General features: G+C 34.1%; 1 protein-coding gene across 1 annotated transcript in view; it reads right to left on the reverse strand.

Annotated features, from left to right (window-relative positions):
• Positions 1–15,758, reverse strand: part of LOC150092964 (DNA mismatch repair protein Msh3-like) — a 209,898-nt gene that overhangs the window by 27,356 nt on the left and 166,784 nt on the right. The window contains exon 18 of the mRNA XM_090414114.1: positions 3,488–3,599. Within this exon, the coding sequence (XP_090270240.1) occupies positions 3,488–3,599 (112 nt within the window). The remainder of the gene's footprint in view (positions 1–3,487; positions 3,600–15,758) is intronic.

Raw genomic sequence — 15,758 nt, forward strand, 5'->3', positions numbered from 1 at the left:
AGAGTTACATAATATGTTCTAGAAGGTTAAGAATATGTTTAAAGTAAGGAATTGCTTTCAATGAAGGGATTGTAAAAGATATAAATACTATCTTGTGTGGTTTGATTGAGCTACTAAAGAAGTTAGAGAGATATTGTGATAATCATGCATGATTAAGGTATTTAAGGGTAAAAATAAGAAATCTTACTTCAGAGATTTACAGTTAATCAGTTTGAGTATACTTATATTATTGTAATGTTCTAGTTCTATCCTGACTGTCAGGAACTCCCTTAAGGTGGGAATTAAGCTTATTGTATTGTGTGTACATATTTATGATATCTAATAAACCTTGCTTTTATACCCAACTAAGACCATCTGTGATTTCTGGAATTCGATGAACCGCTTATAAAAACGTACTACGAACCTAGGCAGAGACTAGAATGAGAATAGATTTTGGCTACATCTGCAAAATTACAAGGTATCGCTTAAGTACTGTCTTGGGATCACCTCTTGATTAATAATATTGTTTAATCTAAAAAAGGCTAAGTGGCGTAGCAAAAAATAAATTTCTTAGTTTTACGAGGGGTCGATCTCAGACAATCTGATACTCTGGTATTGGCTCGATCTTGAGGCAATTCCTTTGTCCCCCAGAGGTACCACATGATACCCGAATGAGAGTTTAATGGGGATTTGACCCAAAGACTAAAGAATAGATATATGAGTAGAAAGTAAGACACAACAGTTCAATGTGTGCCAACCCATATTCTTGAAAGTTTTAGGCCATCATTATTGTTGAGATTTTGGTGTTGATTAGAATTGATTCTTCAAATTTGCATATTTCAGCTTTTTAGTTCTTATTTGGTCACTACTAATGTTATTTTTTTTAATTTAATTTAATTAATTGACAGCTTTTTTTTTTTGTAGCCCTATAAATAATAGGACTCTACCTTTGATGTAGATGTTTTTTGACCCACCAGAGATTAGGCTAGGAGTGTAGTAGTTGCCTAAATTAGTGATACTTTGGCATACTATGTGGATTGTAATGTAGTGTCTTTTCATATGTATATCTACCTCAGATGATGACCTTAATATATAAAAGTTGAAATATTGGGAAATGATTTATATCCTTGATTTATATTATATTAAATTGATTTAATATAAAACCTTGATTTAATTTAATTTAATATTAAATTAAATTAAATATTAAATTAAGACACTTGCTTAATTTAATATTAAAGATATCATATTATAAAATAATAATTGTCTCCATAATTTACCATAATGAGTGTTGCCCTTTGAAAATTAAAATACACAAGGTGAATAGAGATTCAATGACACATTCTCATACAAAACTGAAGTTTATAACGTCTACAAATATAATAGGAACTCCAATAAATGAAGGCATTAATATTCAACAGTGGTTATGGGAGATTTCAATGCCTCGATACATAAGAGGCTTCCGTTTGATGAGGCATCAATTAGACAACATGGCTTTGGACCTTGAAATCTGAAAAGAGAAAAGTTAGTTCAGTTTACGCTAAGTAAATCTATAACAGTGACATATTCTTTCAAGAAGAAAACTAAAAAATAGCATCGATGTGGTGTGCTGCATGACTGAAATAGATTACATACTAGTTAAAAATGCAAAAACTGTCCAGAAGACAGAGATAATAAATAAATTTAATACAGATCACAGATTTGTTAGATGCATCAGTCAAACAAATGGTTCAGGAAAAAAAATTATATCCAAAAGTAACTCGGAAAAATGTTAATGCATATAAAACTAATTTCAACAATGTATACAGAATATATCAGAGGAAAGAGACACCTGCTTACTCTGCAGCCATTTAAAGCCTCAATAAAAATCAATCAATTAAAAGTAAACTAATCATTAACAAGTACTCAAGGATAAAAGACAAGGTTCTCACCAAAAATGCTGAACTATTAAGAACACAAGAATTATTGTTGAAGAGCTGAAATAAAACTCCAAAGAAAGAAAATTGAATATATTGAATTCAACACACTTGTAAAAAGAGATCAAAAAAGGATGTGGAATGCTAACACTACATTAATAAGAGATGCCTTAGGAAATAAAACTAGCTTACAAATAGCAAAAGAGGGGACGTCTACTGGAAAGAGATGAACTAAAAAATGAAAAAAAAAATCCAAAAATAAGAGGGAAAAATCTTAAAAACAGCACATTATTTCCATACAAAGCCGTTTTCTTCAATATTCTGAAGGCACTGAGAATTCCATATGTAAAATGAAAAATGGAGACTCTCCTGTGAAGATGAGATAATTGTCAAACTGCTAAAATCTGGACTAGAAGAACTGTTACCTATTCTGGCAAAACTACAGCAATGATATGATCAGTGAATCCATCTGAGACCAGTGACTAACATCCAAGATATTACACAAGAAAATTGTAAATCAGATATAAACAAATATAGACCAATCAGTCTTATTTCTCATCACTAAAAGTTGTTCATCAAAATTATTCAAAACAGAATTTCAGGCCAACTAGAAGCAATCCAACCATATGAGCAAGCACAATTTAGGGAAAAGTTTTCTACAAAACAGATCACTTGCATACAATAAACCAAATTATTGAAAAATATGATGAAAAGAATATAACAAACTTTTGTACATCACTTTTATCAACTATAATAAAGAATTTGAATCCATAGCCCATGCTCTTTCAGATGATCTAGTGGAACAAGGTATAAATGATAAATATATCAAATTAATCCAAGATATCTATAGCAAAAGTCAAGCAGCTATTTGCCTAGAAAAAAAGGGCAGGTACTTTCCATTGTGTTAAAGAAGGTGACCCAATAGCCCTATACTTGTTAGTATAGGGAAAAAACTAAGGAAAGAAACTAAGCAATCTTTGACTTGCTCATGATATTGCCATCTTCTCATAAGATCCTAGTGAAATGATGGAGATGATAAACGAACTAAACAACACAAGCAAACAGATGGTGGAACTTAAAATGAATTTTACAAAAATAAAAATCATAATAGTTCAAAATTCTTATCTTACTAGATTACATCAGCATTGAATATGTGCCTGGGACAAATAATATCCTTCAACAATAGATAAGACCTAGAAATACAGACCAAAGTAACCAAAGCGTGGAACAATTATAGCCAGTGGATGAAGGGATATTAGAACATCTCTCTTAAAAGGAAGCCACTGGATTTTGTATCGCCTACATTTGAAATGTGGAACTCTGCCATAGCAAAATGAAACATTTGGTTAAATATCATTCCGAGAATTGTCAAGTGTGACAATTCTTGAAAATAAATTGTGAAGACACACAATGAATATACTAAATGAGAGAGTTATGATATGGAACTCCAGCATGTCATCAAAATGATGCAGTGTTAGTATAAAAATTACACTGGGAAAATTACTAGAAAGTAGACTAAAGAGGCTAAATATATTAATCTTCAATGATTAGCACTGACAGAATAAAGAAAAAAAGATTCTAATGCTTAAACTTACCCAGTTTGTTAATGAGAAATGTCATATGATTGTTGATAACATGATTAGGATACAGCTTCTGAAGCTCTGTTATTGGTGGATAGTGGGTAACAAATAATACCAAGCATTTCACCTAAAGCAAAGTAATCAAAGCAGATTATAAATATGAATTTTCATCAATGATCTAGTTCTATTAAACATATGTTTATTAGTATATTAAAAATACATAGTATATTATTATTATTATCTCAGACCTTCAGGGAGTCAAGGACTCATCGAGGGAAGCTGTAAATTACCCAAACCAGCTATCATACCTTCCCTTAAATTCTACACTAGATGCACTCACTACCTGTAAGGGCAAATTATTCCACTCACTCACTGCTCTCTGAGAGAAAAACCTAGCTCTTAATCCTTTCTTAACTGAGAACAACCTTAACTTCCATGGATGCTCCCGTGTTCTCTCCCCGCCTTCCACATAACGAAAAATTTCATCATTTGAAATGCTATAACACCCATTCACAAGTTTATAGACCTCTATCATATCACCCCTCTTTCTCCTTTAACCAGAGTTTGTAATCTAAATACTCATAATCTAAATCCCATAATCCAGATATAATCTTTGTAATTCTTCTTTGCACCCTTTCCACAGCTTTTTTATCCCCTTGGAACCTGGGAGACAAATCTGCACACAGTAATCCAAGTGTGGTCTTATCAAAGCCTTATAAAGAGGCAAAATTACTTCATTATCCTTACATTCAAGGTTCGCTTCAACATAGCAATTATTCTCTGAGTTGTATTTGCAACTTTTGCTATATCACCTTTGAACTTTAAATTCTTATCCACCAATACACCAAGATCCCTTGCCTCTTCAGTTTCTTGTAGCATAACCCTACTAATATAATATGCTGCTGGAACTGTAATCATGCCAAAGTGCATAACTTTACACTTACTAACATTAAACTGACAGCCATTTTCGTTTGCCCAGATTTCCAGTCTATTCAAATCATTTTGTAATTGCTGAATATCAGTAGCATCCCTGATTGCCCTGAATATCTTCACATCATCAGCAAACAATTGCAAATCTGATGATAGACCCTGCTTGATGTCATTAATGTATAGATTGAACAAAAATGGCCCAAGGACTGAACCCCGAGGTACACCATCGGTTACCTTAAATATTACTGTACAGCACTTTTAAAAAAATAATAAATAAATAAATTCTGGTATCTAAGAAAAGTCAACTCTAGATTCTCAATACATCTGTTCATAAAAATCATGTAATATAAAATTAATAAATCCATATAAAATTACCAATTCTGTTTCTTTCTTTAGTGCTCCATTTCTCAACCATTGCCAGGTCAAGTTGCTGTCAGCACTGTCCTCTATGCCATGAAAGTATTTTCCATGCAATGCCTTATTTTTCCATCTTTCAGTTATCACTTTTACTTGGTTGGTTTTGTATTCCAATTTTGTTTCCATGGGTTTAAATAAACCCTCTTTCCTTACATCAATTAGAAATTTTTCCGTTGTTTGCTGCAGATAATCATTCCAATTTCGTTTTTCCTCTTCAATAACTTGCTTTACTTGTAATAATCCTCTACCTCCTTTTTTGCGTGATAGATACAGCCTATCAATGTCATTGCGAGGGTTGAGGGGTATGGTGCAGTGTCATTAATTTTTGAGTTTTTCGGTCTAAATCTTCCACCTCTAGCTGGGTCCATTCAACAATGCCTGCTGAATATCTCAGAATAGGTATATGGTCCAGGTGTTAATTGCTTTTATCAAATTTCCAGCATTAAGAATTGACTTAAGGAGTTTTCTTAGTCATCTTATGTATTCTGCTCTCGTTCTTTCTTTGATCTTATTGTGCAGAATTTCTGATGCTTCTAAGATTCCCAAATATTTGTATCTATCTTCGAATTTTATTGCCTTGATTATTTCACCACTGAGTAGCTCGATTTCGTTCAGATCATCAAACTTTCCTCTTGTTATTCCAGCAATTAAACATTTGTCTAAGCCAAAATCCATCGATATATCTTGACTGAATATGTGCACAGTATTAAGCAATGATCCGAGTTCGTTCTCTATTTTTGCATACAACTTCAGATCGTCCATGTATAAAAGTGAGATATCTTTGCACTTTTTTGAGCAGTTTGATAACCGTGAGCAGTTTTATTTAAAATTCTAGTTAAGGGGATCAATGACAAGATAAACAATAGAGGATATAATGAGTCTCCTTGAAAAATACCCCTTTTTATGTTTACCTCTCCAATTTCTTCTCTATTCAGAACCAATGTTGTTTATCAGTTTTTCATGATGGATTGCAAAAATTTTTGTATGCTTTCGCTAATACCGAATAGTTCTGCGCATTTTAAAATCCAACTATGAGGCACCGAATCAAATGCTTTTTTATAATCTATCCAAGCCGTATGAAAGTTGGTTTTTCTACGTTTGCAATTCTTCAGAAGGGGTTTGAACTGTAGAAGCACTGCATGACTTGTCGATTTTCAGCCATGCTCCACTTTTTCCTAGTAATTACTTTCGAGCTCTGTGGATTTTGCTCCTTTAGCCCATTTGTCACTCGATGTCCAGGAAGCCTAACATCCAGTATAGTCCTTGGTAACCTGGTGACGACCGATGCGATATAGAGTTCTGATTTGTCTTCACCATTTTTAACTGGGGGTGGGCAGGTGCATGAGATGGAAAAATAGGAAAGAATCACCCCTAACCCTCGAATACTCTAATAGCATTGGGGGGAAATAGCAAGATGAAAATAAATACAGAGGGAAAGAAGAGTAGGGACTAGTCTACAGATAATATAACAGAGGTATATTACATGAAGTAAGGCATGGTCCAGCTTCAGATGCCTCGGGTTTGCCGTGCCCATACTCACTAGAGTGAGCCCTTGAGGTATATATCCGGGAGAGGAAAATGCATTATTTTACTACCTCTTGATTTTATTCTATTACAATGATCAGTTTTTCAAATGTGGCAATCACCAGTAAAGTAATGCCCAACCAATAAAAGGTTGTAATCCTTTAGAACATCAGTACTATAGGAGGGCTATATATATATATATATATATATAATCCAATATTTAACTCTTCATCCAATGAAACTGATCTCCAATCTATATATATATATATATATTTAGGTTGGAGATAAATTTCATTTCTTAGTATGAGACCCCCCCCACCTCTAACTGGAGGCCTCAAGTAGTTTGAAACAGTTTGGTTTCTAGAGCAGGGTTTTTGGATTATTAAAAAAAATAAAAAATAAAAAATAAAAAATAAATAAATAAAAAATTATAAACATCCATCCCCTCAGCAGGATATGAATTCAAAGTCTGCTGGTTGGAGAGATCATACACCAACCATTCGCCCAACCAGGTCAGCCATTGCATATGGTTTCTGTTATCAAAAATGATTTCCTTATCACAAAATAACTGAAAATTTCATTTTTATTTTCTCAAATATTTATCTCATTAATATGTTCATGATAGTCTGTGTTTCAGGTGCTTTAAATTTGCTTTACATAAATTGATTAGTTTCTGCACCCAATGACTGCATATGAACAGGTGCACAATTTCTGCAACTAAGAATTTGAAATAGGTTGTTAAGACATTGCTTTAGTTAGCTAATTACAGTAGTTAGTTCATCATCATCAAATTCCTGGCATGTACCATCAAAGGGGGGGGGGGTGTACAAGATATGATAGTACTACATAAAAAATTTACATCATTACTAACTTCCGATCAACGATTTTCCTCCAAATCAGTCTGTTACTTGTCAAGACTCCAACATTATCAGATCTTATATTTCTATCGTCTAAGGCACTTTGTATTGTATCAATCCACCTATATCTTGGTCTTCCTCTGGGTTGTTTTCCTGCCAACCTGGCAGAGAACACTTGTTTTGCTAATCTTTTCTCTCCCATTCTGTTTAAGTGACTATATCACCTGAGATTAGCTCTGCTAACGCATTCCTGGATGCTGGCAATGTCAAGTTCTTTCCTAATTTCCTAATATTAATATGATATTGCCATTGATGCCATCTGTTCACGCCTCTAATCTTTCTCAGGACTCTCATATCTGCGGTCTCTAGTCTTTGGTCAAGTGTTTTACTTCTGACCCAGCTCTCAGTTCCATAAGTTAAAACTGGTTTGAACACCATCTTGTATATGGCTAATTTAGTGTTCCCACTAATTTCTCTCTTATTCCATATGAATTTATTCAATTGACTTCCTACCATACCAACTTTGTTGATTCTGTTGTCTATTTCCATATTTAACTTACCATCATCACTAAAAACCATGCCTAAGTAGCTGAAATGTTTTACTTTTTCCACAGGTTCTCTGTTCACAATGCAGTTGATATTTTCAACAATTCTGCCTATTTTCATTGTCTTTGTTTTGTTATTGCTGACCTTCATACCATATCTATTATAACAATTATTCAATTCAGTCAGGGAATCTTGAAGACTTGTAGTGGATTTATTTAGAAGTATAATATTGTCCGCATAAAGCTGACATTAACATCTCTAATTTTGATATCAGGTTTAATACCACTTTCCTTCATAATGTGATCCATATAGATAATGAATAATAGAGAGGATAATGTACCTTGTTGTCTCACACCAGATTTAACATTAAACCATCTTCCTGTACTTCCTTCAATTCTAACTGCTGACTTAGAACTCCAATAAAGACTAAGTGTTGCTTGATATAATGCCCCATCGACACCAAATATCTGTAGAGTATTGAATAGCTTCTCTCTTGGCACCTTATCATATGCCTTTTCCAGATCGACAAAACTTGAATACACATCTTTGTTATATTCCCATGATTTCTCCACTATTTGTCATAAAATGAAGATCTGATCCTGACAGCCTCTATTTGGCCTGAATCCAGCTTGTTCTTCACCAAGCTTTTCTTTCACAACGTTTCTCAAGTATACTGGCATAAATCTTACCAGGAATACACAGTAGGGAAATACCTCTGTAATTCTCACATTCAGTTTTATTTCCCTTTTTATATATAGGTACTACGAGCTCTACTCCAATCATTGGGAATTCGACCCTCTGTCCAGGCTTTCTGAACTATGCAGTGCAACCAATGCAAGACATTTATATCACCATACTTCAGCATTTCTGGTCGAATATCATCTAATCCTGCTGCCTTTCCACATTTCAAGTCTTTGATGGGCTTTTTCTACTTCAAGTATGGATATGTATTCCTGACTGTATGCCTGTTGAGTGTTTTTTACCACTGTGCTATCACTGCTTGTTTCATTTAGCAATTTTTCGAAGTAATTACTCCATACTTCAAGGATATCTTTTTCCCCCATTTTCATGTCACCTTTATCTTCTCTCTCCTTTTACAGAACTTTTTCCTCCATTCCTAAGCTTTTTCAACAACCTCCACAATATTTTGCTACCTTCTTGATATTTAATTTCTATGTTCTTGCCAAAGTCCACCCATGACTTTTGCTTAGCTAGATTTACAAAGTGTTTAGCTTTTTTACATTTGTCTCTGTATTCTCTAAGAGCACAAGCTGACTTATTTGTCAGGAACTTTTGATATGCTTTCTTCTTTTCCTTCACTGCCTCTTTAACTTTTTGTGTCCACCATGGAGTTCTGATTTTTCTATCCTTGCAGACAACCTCACCACATGCCTCTCTGACTAAATCAATCAGGGTTTTCTTCAAGGCTTGCCACTAAATCTCCAAGGTTTGGTTTCTGTTCTCAAACTCTTTCATTTTTTCTTCAATAATCTTTGTGTATTTTTGTCTGCAGTTCACATCTGACAGCTGCTCAACTTTTATTCACTTTAAAACTTTCTTACATGTCATTCTTTTCAATATGAAATTCAATTTTATCCTGCTCAAGACTAAATAGTGATCACTTCCAATTTGAAATCCTCTGTACACTCTGGTGTCTTGCACCAGGGAGAAAACATCACTATCAACAATAACATAGTCAACGAGACTTTTCTTATTCCTTGCCTCTTCTCTCCATGTGAATTTGTGCACATTTTTATGTTGGAACATGGTGTTAGTAATAAGTAGTCCATGGTCTGAGCAGAAATCCAACAGGTGTTTGCCATTATTATTAGCTTTGCTCTTTTCTCCAAATTTTCCCAAAATATTTTTGTATGTCTAACAATCATTTCCTACTCTGCTATTTAGATCCCCAACAAGAACCAATAGTTAGTTTGATACTGTATTTAGCAGTACAATAAAACTTCCACTTTGTTCTGCTTGTCTATGCAATATATAGTGTCTGTGGGAGGGGAAGGTGTTTTTCACTATACAAGGTCATTTTCATTCTAGTTGCTTCTAATTACACTAATTGCTTTATTTATTTATTTTTTTTTATGATTAAAGGTTATAGGCGTATAGTGCATTAGTACCATGAACACGTTACGGATTTTTTCTATTTTATTAATTTTATAATTTTTTTGTATTTTTTTATTTATTGCTAACCTGTTTTGCTGACAATATTTTTTTATTGACCTGATTGGCCAATTAGTTTGCATATTTGTTCTCCAACTGATAAGTCATAGGTTTGAATCCCACCATGGGCACAGATGTTTGTGACTGTCTTTAGGTGGAAGATGGATTTCGTTACCTGGTGTGAGACCCCTGCCTCACTTATTGGAGGCCTGAAGTGGTGTGAAAAATTTTAAATGTTTGGTCTCTAGAGCAGGACTTCCAGACTATGTAAAAAATAAAATAAAAAAAATATATAAAAAATTCACTATACTGTATTTAGTGATACAATAAAATCTTTACTTTGTTTCATTTGTGTTACAGTATGGTTTCTGTGTTAACAAAGTTCTGGTTTTGGAAAGAATATTCTTAGCAAGTAAAAATCCATTTATTCCTGTAAATTAAAAATGAATCCTTCTATGTTTTACAAGAAAAGCACTGTGTCTGGTGATCTCCAATGAAATATTAGCATATCCACAATTTATTACTATGTAAAAAAAAAGTGTAAACTGATTATAACAATTATTACTGAATAAAAGAAAATTCTTCTCAGAAAACAAAAGAGTAAAATATAAATTAAAAAAAATAGAAATAAATCATATAACAAGCACAACAAATTGTGCAGGATGATTTGCTTTCTTAGCACTCCATCAATGTAAATGTAATTCATGCCATGCCTAGGTGAATCATCAGTAGATATGCTCCCTCCTTATAGTCATTTACTAAGCTAATAATGTATACATGCTCTGTTTGCTATTGACTGATTATTTATATTTCACAAACAGATCTGGTTACCTCTCCTCGTAGTTTTTTTTTTTTACTATGCTATCATAAATGTCCAGAGATTATAAGCTTGTAATTCATTCTGCCATACAAATTAAAATTATTAATTATTTATTTGCTTCTAATGAATTATCTCTGTCCCACACATATTTTTCCCTCCTTTATATGTACCAATCATTCGTGCACGGATTTTGCCTCATTAATGTTCTAATATTTACAACTTTTAGTAATTTAAATACACCAACTATAGGATTCCCCTTAATTACTGGTTTCTAATATATATTATTTGCATGGTTGTATCGCTGGTCCAGTTTTCAAATTTTAATGTGGTTCAAACTCCTGTTGTTAATTTAAAAGTGTCACAAAGTAATTCTTCTTGTCACACTGAAGACAGTGATATATAATTCATCAAAATCGGGCAAGTGAAACCCAAATTTTGAGTGTGCTGAAAATTAAGCAGAGGTCACCATGGTCACTACGAGCATAGAACAAAGGACGTCACCATCTTTACAGTTGTTCAAGGGAAGAAAGGTGAGCCATGAAGTGCAACAAGTGCTTGAAGGAATTATCGTCTGATGGAAGTCATATAACCAGCAGGAAATGCCTTTGGAATCTTCACTTTACATGTTCTGGAATCTCAGAAACAACATGGCAATGCAAATCCAATGCCAAGCGAGAGAAATGGAAATGCCTATACTGCAGAGAGAACAAAGAAACGCCACTACCCGCAATGCAACTGATTATGCCAGAGGCAGAATTGGACGATAAACTTAACAGCCAAAAAAAATACTGGTGTCTCTTATAATTTGAGTTCCATAAATTTATTACTAGAAAAAGGTTTAGAAAATATAAAAGCCAGCTTGGTAGATCTTGTCCAAGAACTATTTGATAAACAGAATAAACAAATAATAAAAAAAAATTAGCAAATATGAAGAGTTTATTAAATTTAATAATTCAAAAGTCGAAGAAGTCTTACAAACGGAAAAAGACATTAAAACCAGCATTAACTGACAGGCAGCACAAATTGATAAAAGACATATCAGAAGTCCGTCAAGAATTTAATTCCCTGATACTACAATAAAAAGTTTTAAACCAACAACAACATAAAGAAGACCTTGTCATAAACTTGTTTATGACAAGTTTATGTCAATTAGGCCATGTAATTGACATCCCCCTACAGCATAATGATATTCAGACCATAAGTCGGATTCCTAGGAAGAACAAAAAACAAGGCTTGCCACGACCCGCACCAGTAATAATCCGTCTGACAAGCAAGGCTACAAGAGACAATCTCATTTTTTTCAGTCTGCTGGCTTTTATGTTAAGGATTTAAATGCATCGCAAGACAATATGCCAATCTTTCTATCTGAGTATTTAACACCTTTCAATCAGAATCTTTTGAACCAAGCAAGAAAAGAAAAAACAGAAAAAAGTATCAATTTTTATGGATCAAAGACAGCAAAATATTCTTGAGAAAGTCACAGACTTCAAAGTCTATACAAATAAAAAGCTCAGAAGATATAGATAGGTTGCCAGAGTGAAACAAAAGACTCCAACTTAGTTCAATATGATCTCAACACAACAAAAATGAATGGGAACCATCAGATAGATGTGATTACACCAGAATACATCAGTAATTGTACTTTCGAATCGCTTTATGCATGGAAACAACACATAGTACAAGCGAGAGGTTTCTCAATCTTGCATATTAACATCAGAAGCATCCAAAAACATTGGTTATTGTTACAGGCTTATCTGAGGAATTCCACTGATATTATGGATATATTGATTCTAACAGAAGTATCCACAACTAACGACAAAGCGAATGCTTTCCAAATTCCAGGCTTTCAACAACATAGATCACGCCGCCAAACAAAAAGAGGGGGTGGAATATTAAAATTTATCAAACAAAAATTAATAGCAAAAGAAATGGCCTATAGGTTTGAGCATGCTGAAACCCTTTGCCTCGAAATCACTAATACCACCAATAGACAGCATCCCATAATATGAAATGCTATTTACAGGCCACCGAACCTAAACATGATAAAATTCTTGCACGAATTTTATCATGTTTAAGTTTGGTGGTATTCATGCCAAGAAATATGCTCAACCAAATACCTAATGATAATTGGCGACATAAACATAAATATTGCAAACGAAAACCAGAACAACACTTTACAATACCTAGACATGCTATCCATGTATAATCTAATATCAACAATAACATCATGTACTAGAGAAGAAATATTCGGAAATACTATCACTGCCTCCTATCTAGATCATATAAACGTCCAAGCACCACCAAACAGTTACACTGCATCAGTCATAAAGTGCAAAGTAGCAGACCATTACTTCACCGCTCTAAACCTGCACACCAAGACAATATCCATGCAATGTCCCACAGAAGTAAAGCGACAGAAAACAATAATAGATGAAGAAATAGTCAACCATGAAATAAGAAACAGACTGGAAACACCTGGCATCAGTTCAGCAGATATCTTATACAACAACATTAAACTCACACTGGAGGAAATATACAAGAAAGCTACAAAGAAATTCAGAATTCATTCAAAAACAACACAAAACCCTTGGATAACACAAAACTTAATCCTAGAAATACATAGAAAGGACGCTTTATGGAAAGAATTAAAGTGATATCCAAATAACACAGCTTTAAAAACTGAATATAAGATAACAAGGAATCGCTTTACAACACAAATCAGAAATACAAAAAGAAGCAACTACAGAGACAAACTAACTTCTGCCCAAAACAACATGAAACAAACCTGGCATCTGATCAATGAGATGTTAGATTGTATTCCCAACACCACCGCCTCCGAAACCATAAAACATAGCTTCATGAAAGACGCAAATCCTATCCAACAACTAGTAAACGACTTTAACCAATACTTTGCAGACTCCATCCAAGAACTGCACAGAAATATTCCCCCAATCACAAAATGTGACCCTCCAAAATGTGACTCTTGGACCACAATCAAAACAGACATTATGGTTCCCAACCATAAAAGAAGCAGAACTTCTCTCTGCAATACATCAAATCAAACCAAACAAAGGCCCAGGAATTGATGGTATAAGCACCTAAAGATATAAAGCAACATGCAACTAGTTTAAGTCCTATCCTACTAAAATTAATAAATAAAATATTTAAAACAGGACAGATACCAAGTATGCTAAAGACCGCCATAATAACACCCATATACAAACATTGAAAAAGAAATTTAATCAGCAATTACAGACCCATAGCAACATTACCAATTATCAATCAAATTATGGAGCGGATCATACTGAAGAAACTCACAGCATACACAGAGACTTTTCACATTATCCCCAAAACACAATATGGTTTTCAGAAAAATAAGGGAACAACATCTCTCTTGGAAGACTTTACAGACGTAATTAATAGCGCCTTAGAAAAAAACAAAATTGCCATGGTAGTCTTTATTGATCTAACTAAAGCATTCGATACACTCACACATCAAACCTTGTTAGAAAAGCCGAGGCATGTTGGAATAGATGGGTCTCTTCACAGGTTGTTTACAAACTACCTTCAAAATAAAAAGCATATTACACGTATCAGGTCAAATCGAAGCAGAGAGCTTCCAGTAACCTGTGGAGTACCACAGGGAGCTGTACTCTACCCAACTCTATTCAACATTTACATGCACAATATCATTCAGCTACCACTCAAAGGTAAGATATTCCAATATGCAGACGATACAGCAATAATATCCATCCATAATAACGCAAGCATAGTCCAAACAAATATGCAACATGACATAAATCTGATCATAGACTGGCTCACGAAAAACTCCATATAACTAAACTCAGAAAAGACAAAATTAATGATATTCAGAAATTCACTGACTCAAACAGTTGATAACAAATATATAACCATCCAACATCCACTTTCCAACATAAAAAACACACAGAACAAAAACCACTACAATCACTCAGGTTGAAACAATACGATCCCTTGGGATTTACTTCGATGCAGATATGAACTGGAATAACCACATAAACCATGTACACAACAAACTCCGAACAATAAGTGGCAAACTCTACAGGTTAAAAAACATAGTTCCCATATGCCTAATGCCAAAATATACTAAGATACGCTATAATGTTTGGACTATGCTTGCGTTATTATGGATGGATATTATTGTTATTATTATTATTATTATGGAGTGCCTCAGGGGTCTGTTTTAGGGCCATTACTATTTAACTTGTATATTAATGATATTGGCGAAGATTTGGATGGAGATATTCAGTTGTTTGCATATGATGCAAAGTTGGGACGAACCATAAAGAGTAGTGAAGATGTTGTGGCCTTGCAAGAAGACTTGAATAAATTGAGTGATTGGGCAAGCAAATGGGGATGTGAGTTCAATGTTGCAAAATGTAAGGTTTTAAAATTTGGAAAACAAAGATGGGATGCAGAATTTATGCTTGGTGAAAATATATTGTTGGAAGTAGAGGAAATAAGAGATCTGGGGGTGATAGTGGATAAGGATCTAAAATTTAGGGGACACATCGCCAAAATTGTGAAGACAACACAAAGACTTCTGGGAATGATGCGGAAGACACTGACATGTAGAAGTAGGGAGATTCTTGTTCCATTGTATAAGGCTTTGATTAGGCCACACATGGATTATTGTGCCCAGATTTGGTCACCTGGTTTTCAGAAGGATGAAGAGAAGTCCTAAAGGGACTAAGGTAGTTTCTGACCTCTGGAATGTCGAGTTTGAGGAAAGACTGAAAAGATGTAATTTGCAGAGTCTAGTGGAGAGAAGGAAGAGGAAAAATATGATAGAGGCCTACAAGTTGGTAAGGGGTTGTTATAGGATCAATGGTGGAGAAGTTCTACAGAGAATAGTGGGAGATCAGGGGAGAACCAGAGGTCATCTCTGGAAACTGTATAAAGAGGGTGTGAGTAGGGGAGTGAGAGGCAGGTTTTTTTTGTGCAGAGTTGTGAGTGATTGGAATGCCTTGCCTGAGAGTGT

Source organism: Typopeltis vanoorti, chromosome 24, assembly GCF_054136105.1.
Source record: "Typopeltis vanoorti isolate ZY-2024b chromosome 24, IOZ_Tvanoo_1.0, whole genome shotgun sequence".
NCBI classification, from domain to species: domain Eukaryota; kingdom Metazoa; phylum Arthropoda; class Arachnida; order Uropygi; family Thelyphonidae; genus Typopeltis; species Typopeltis vanoorti.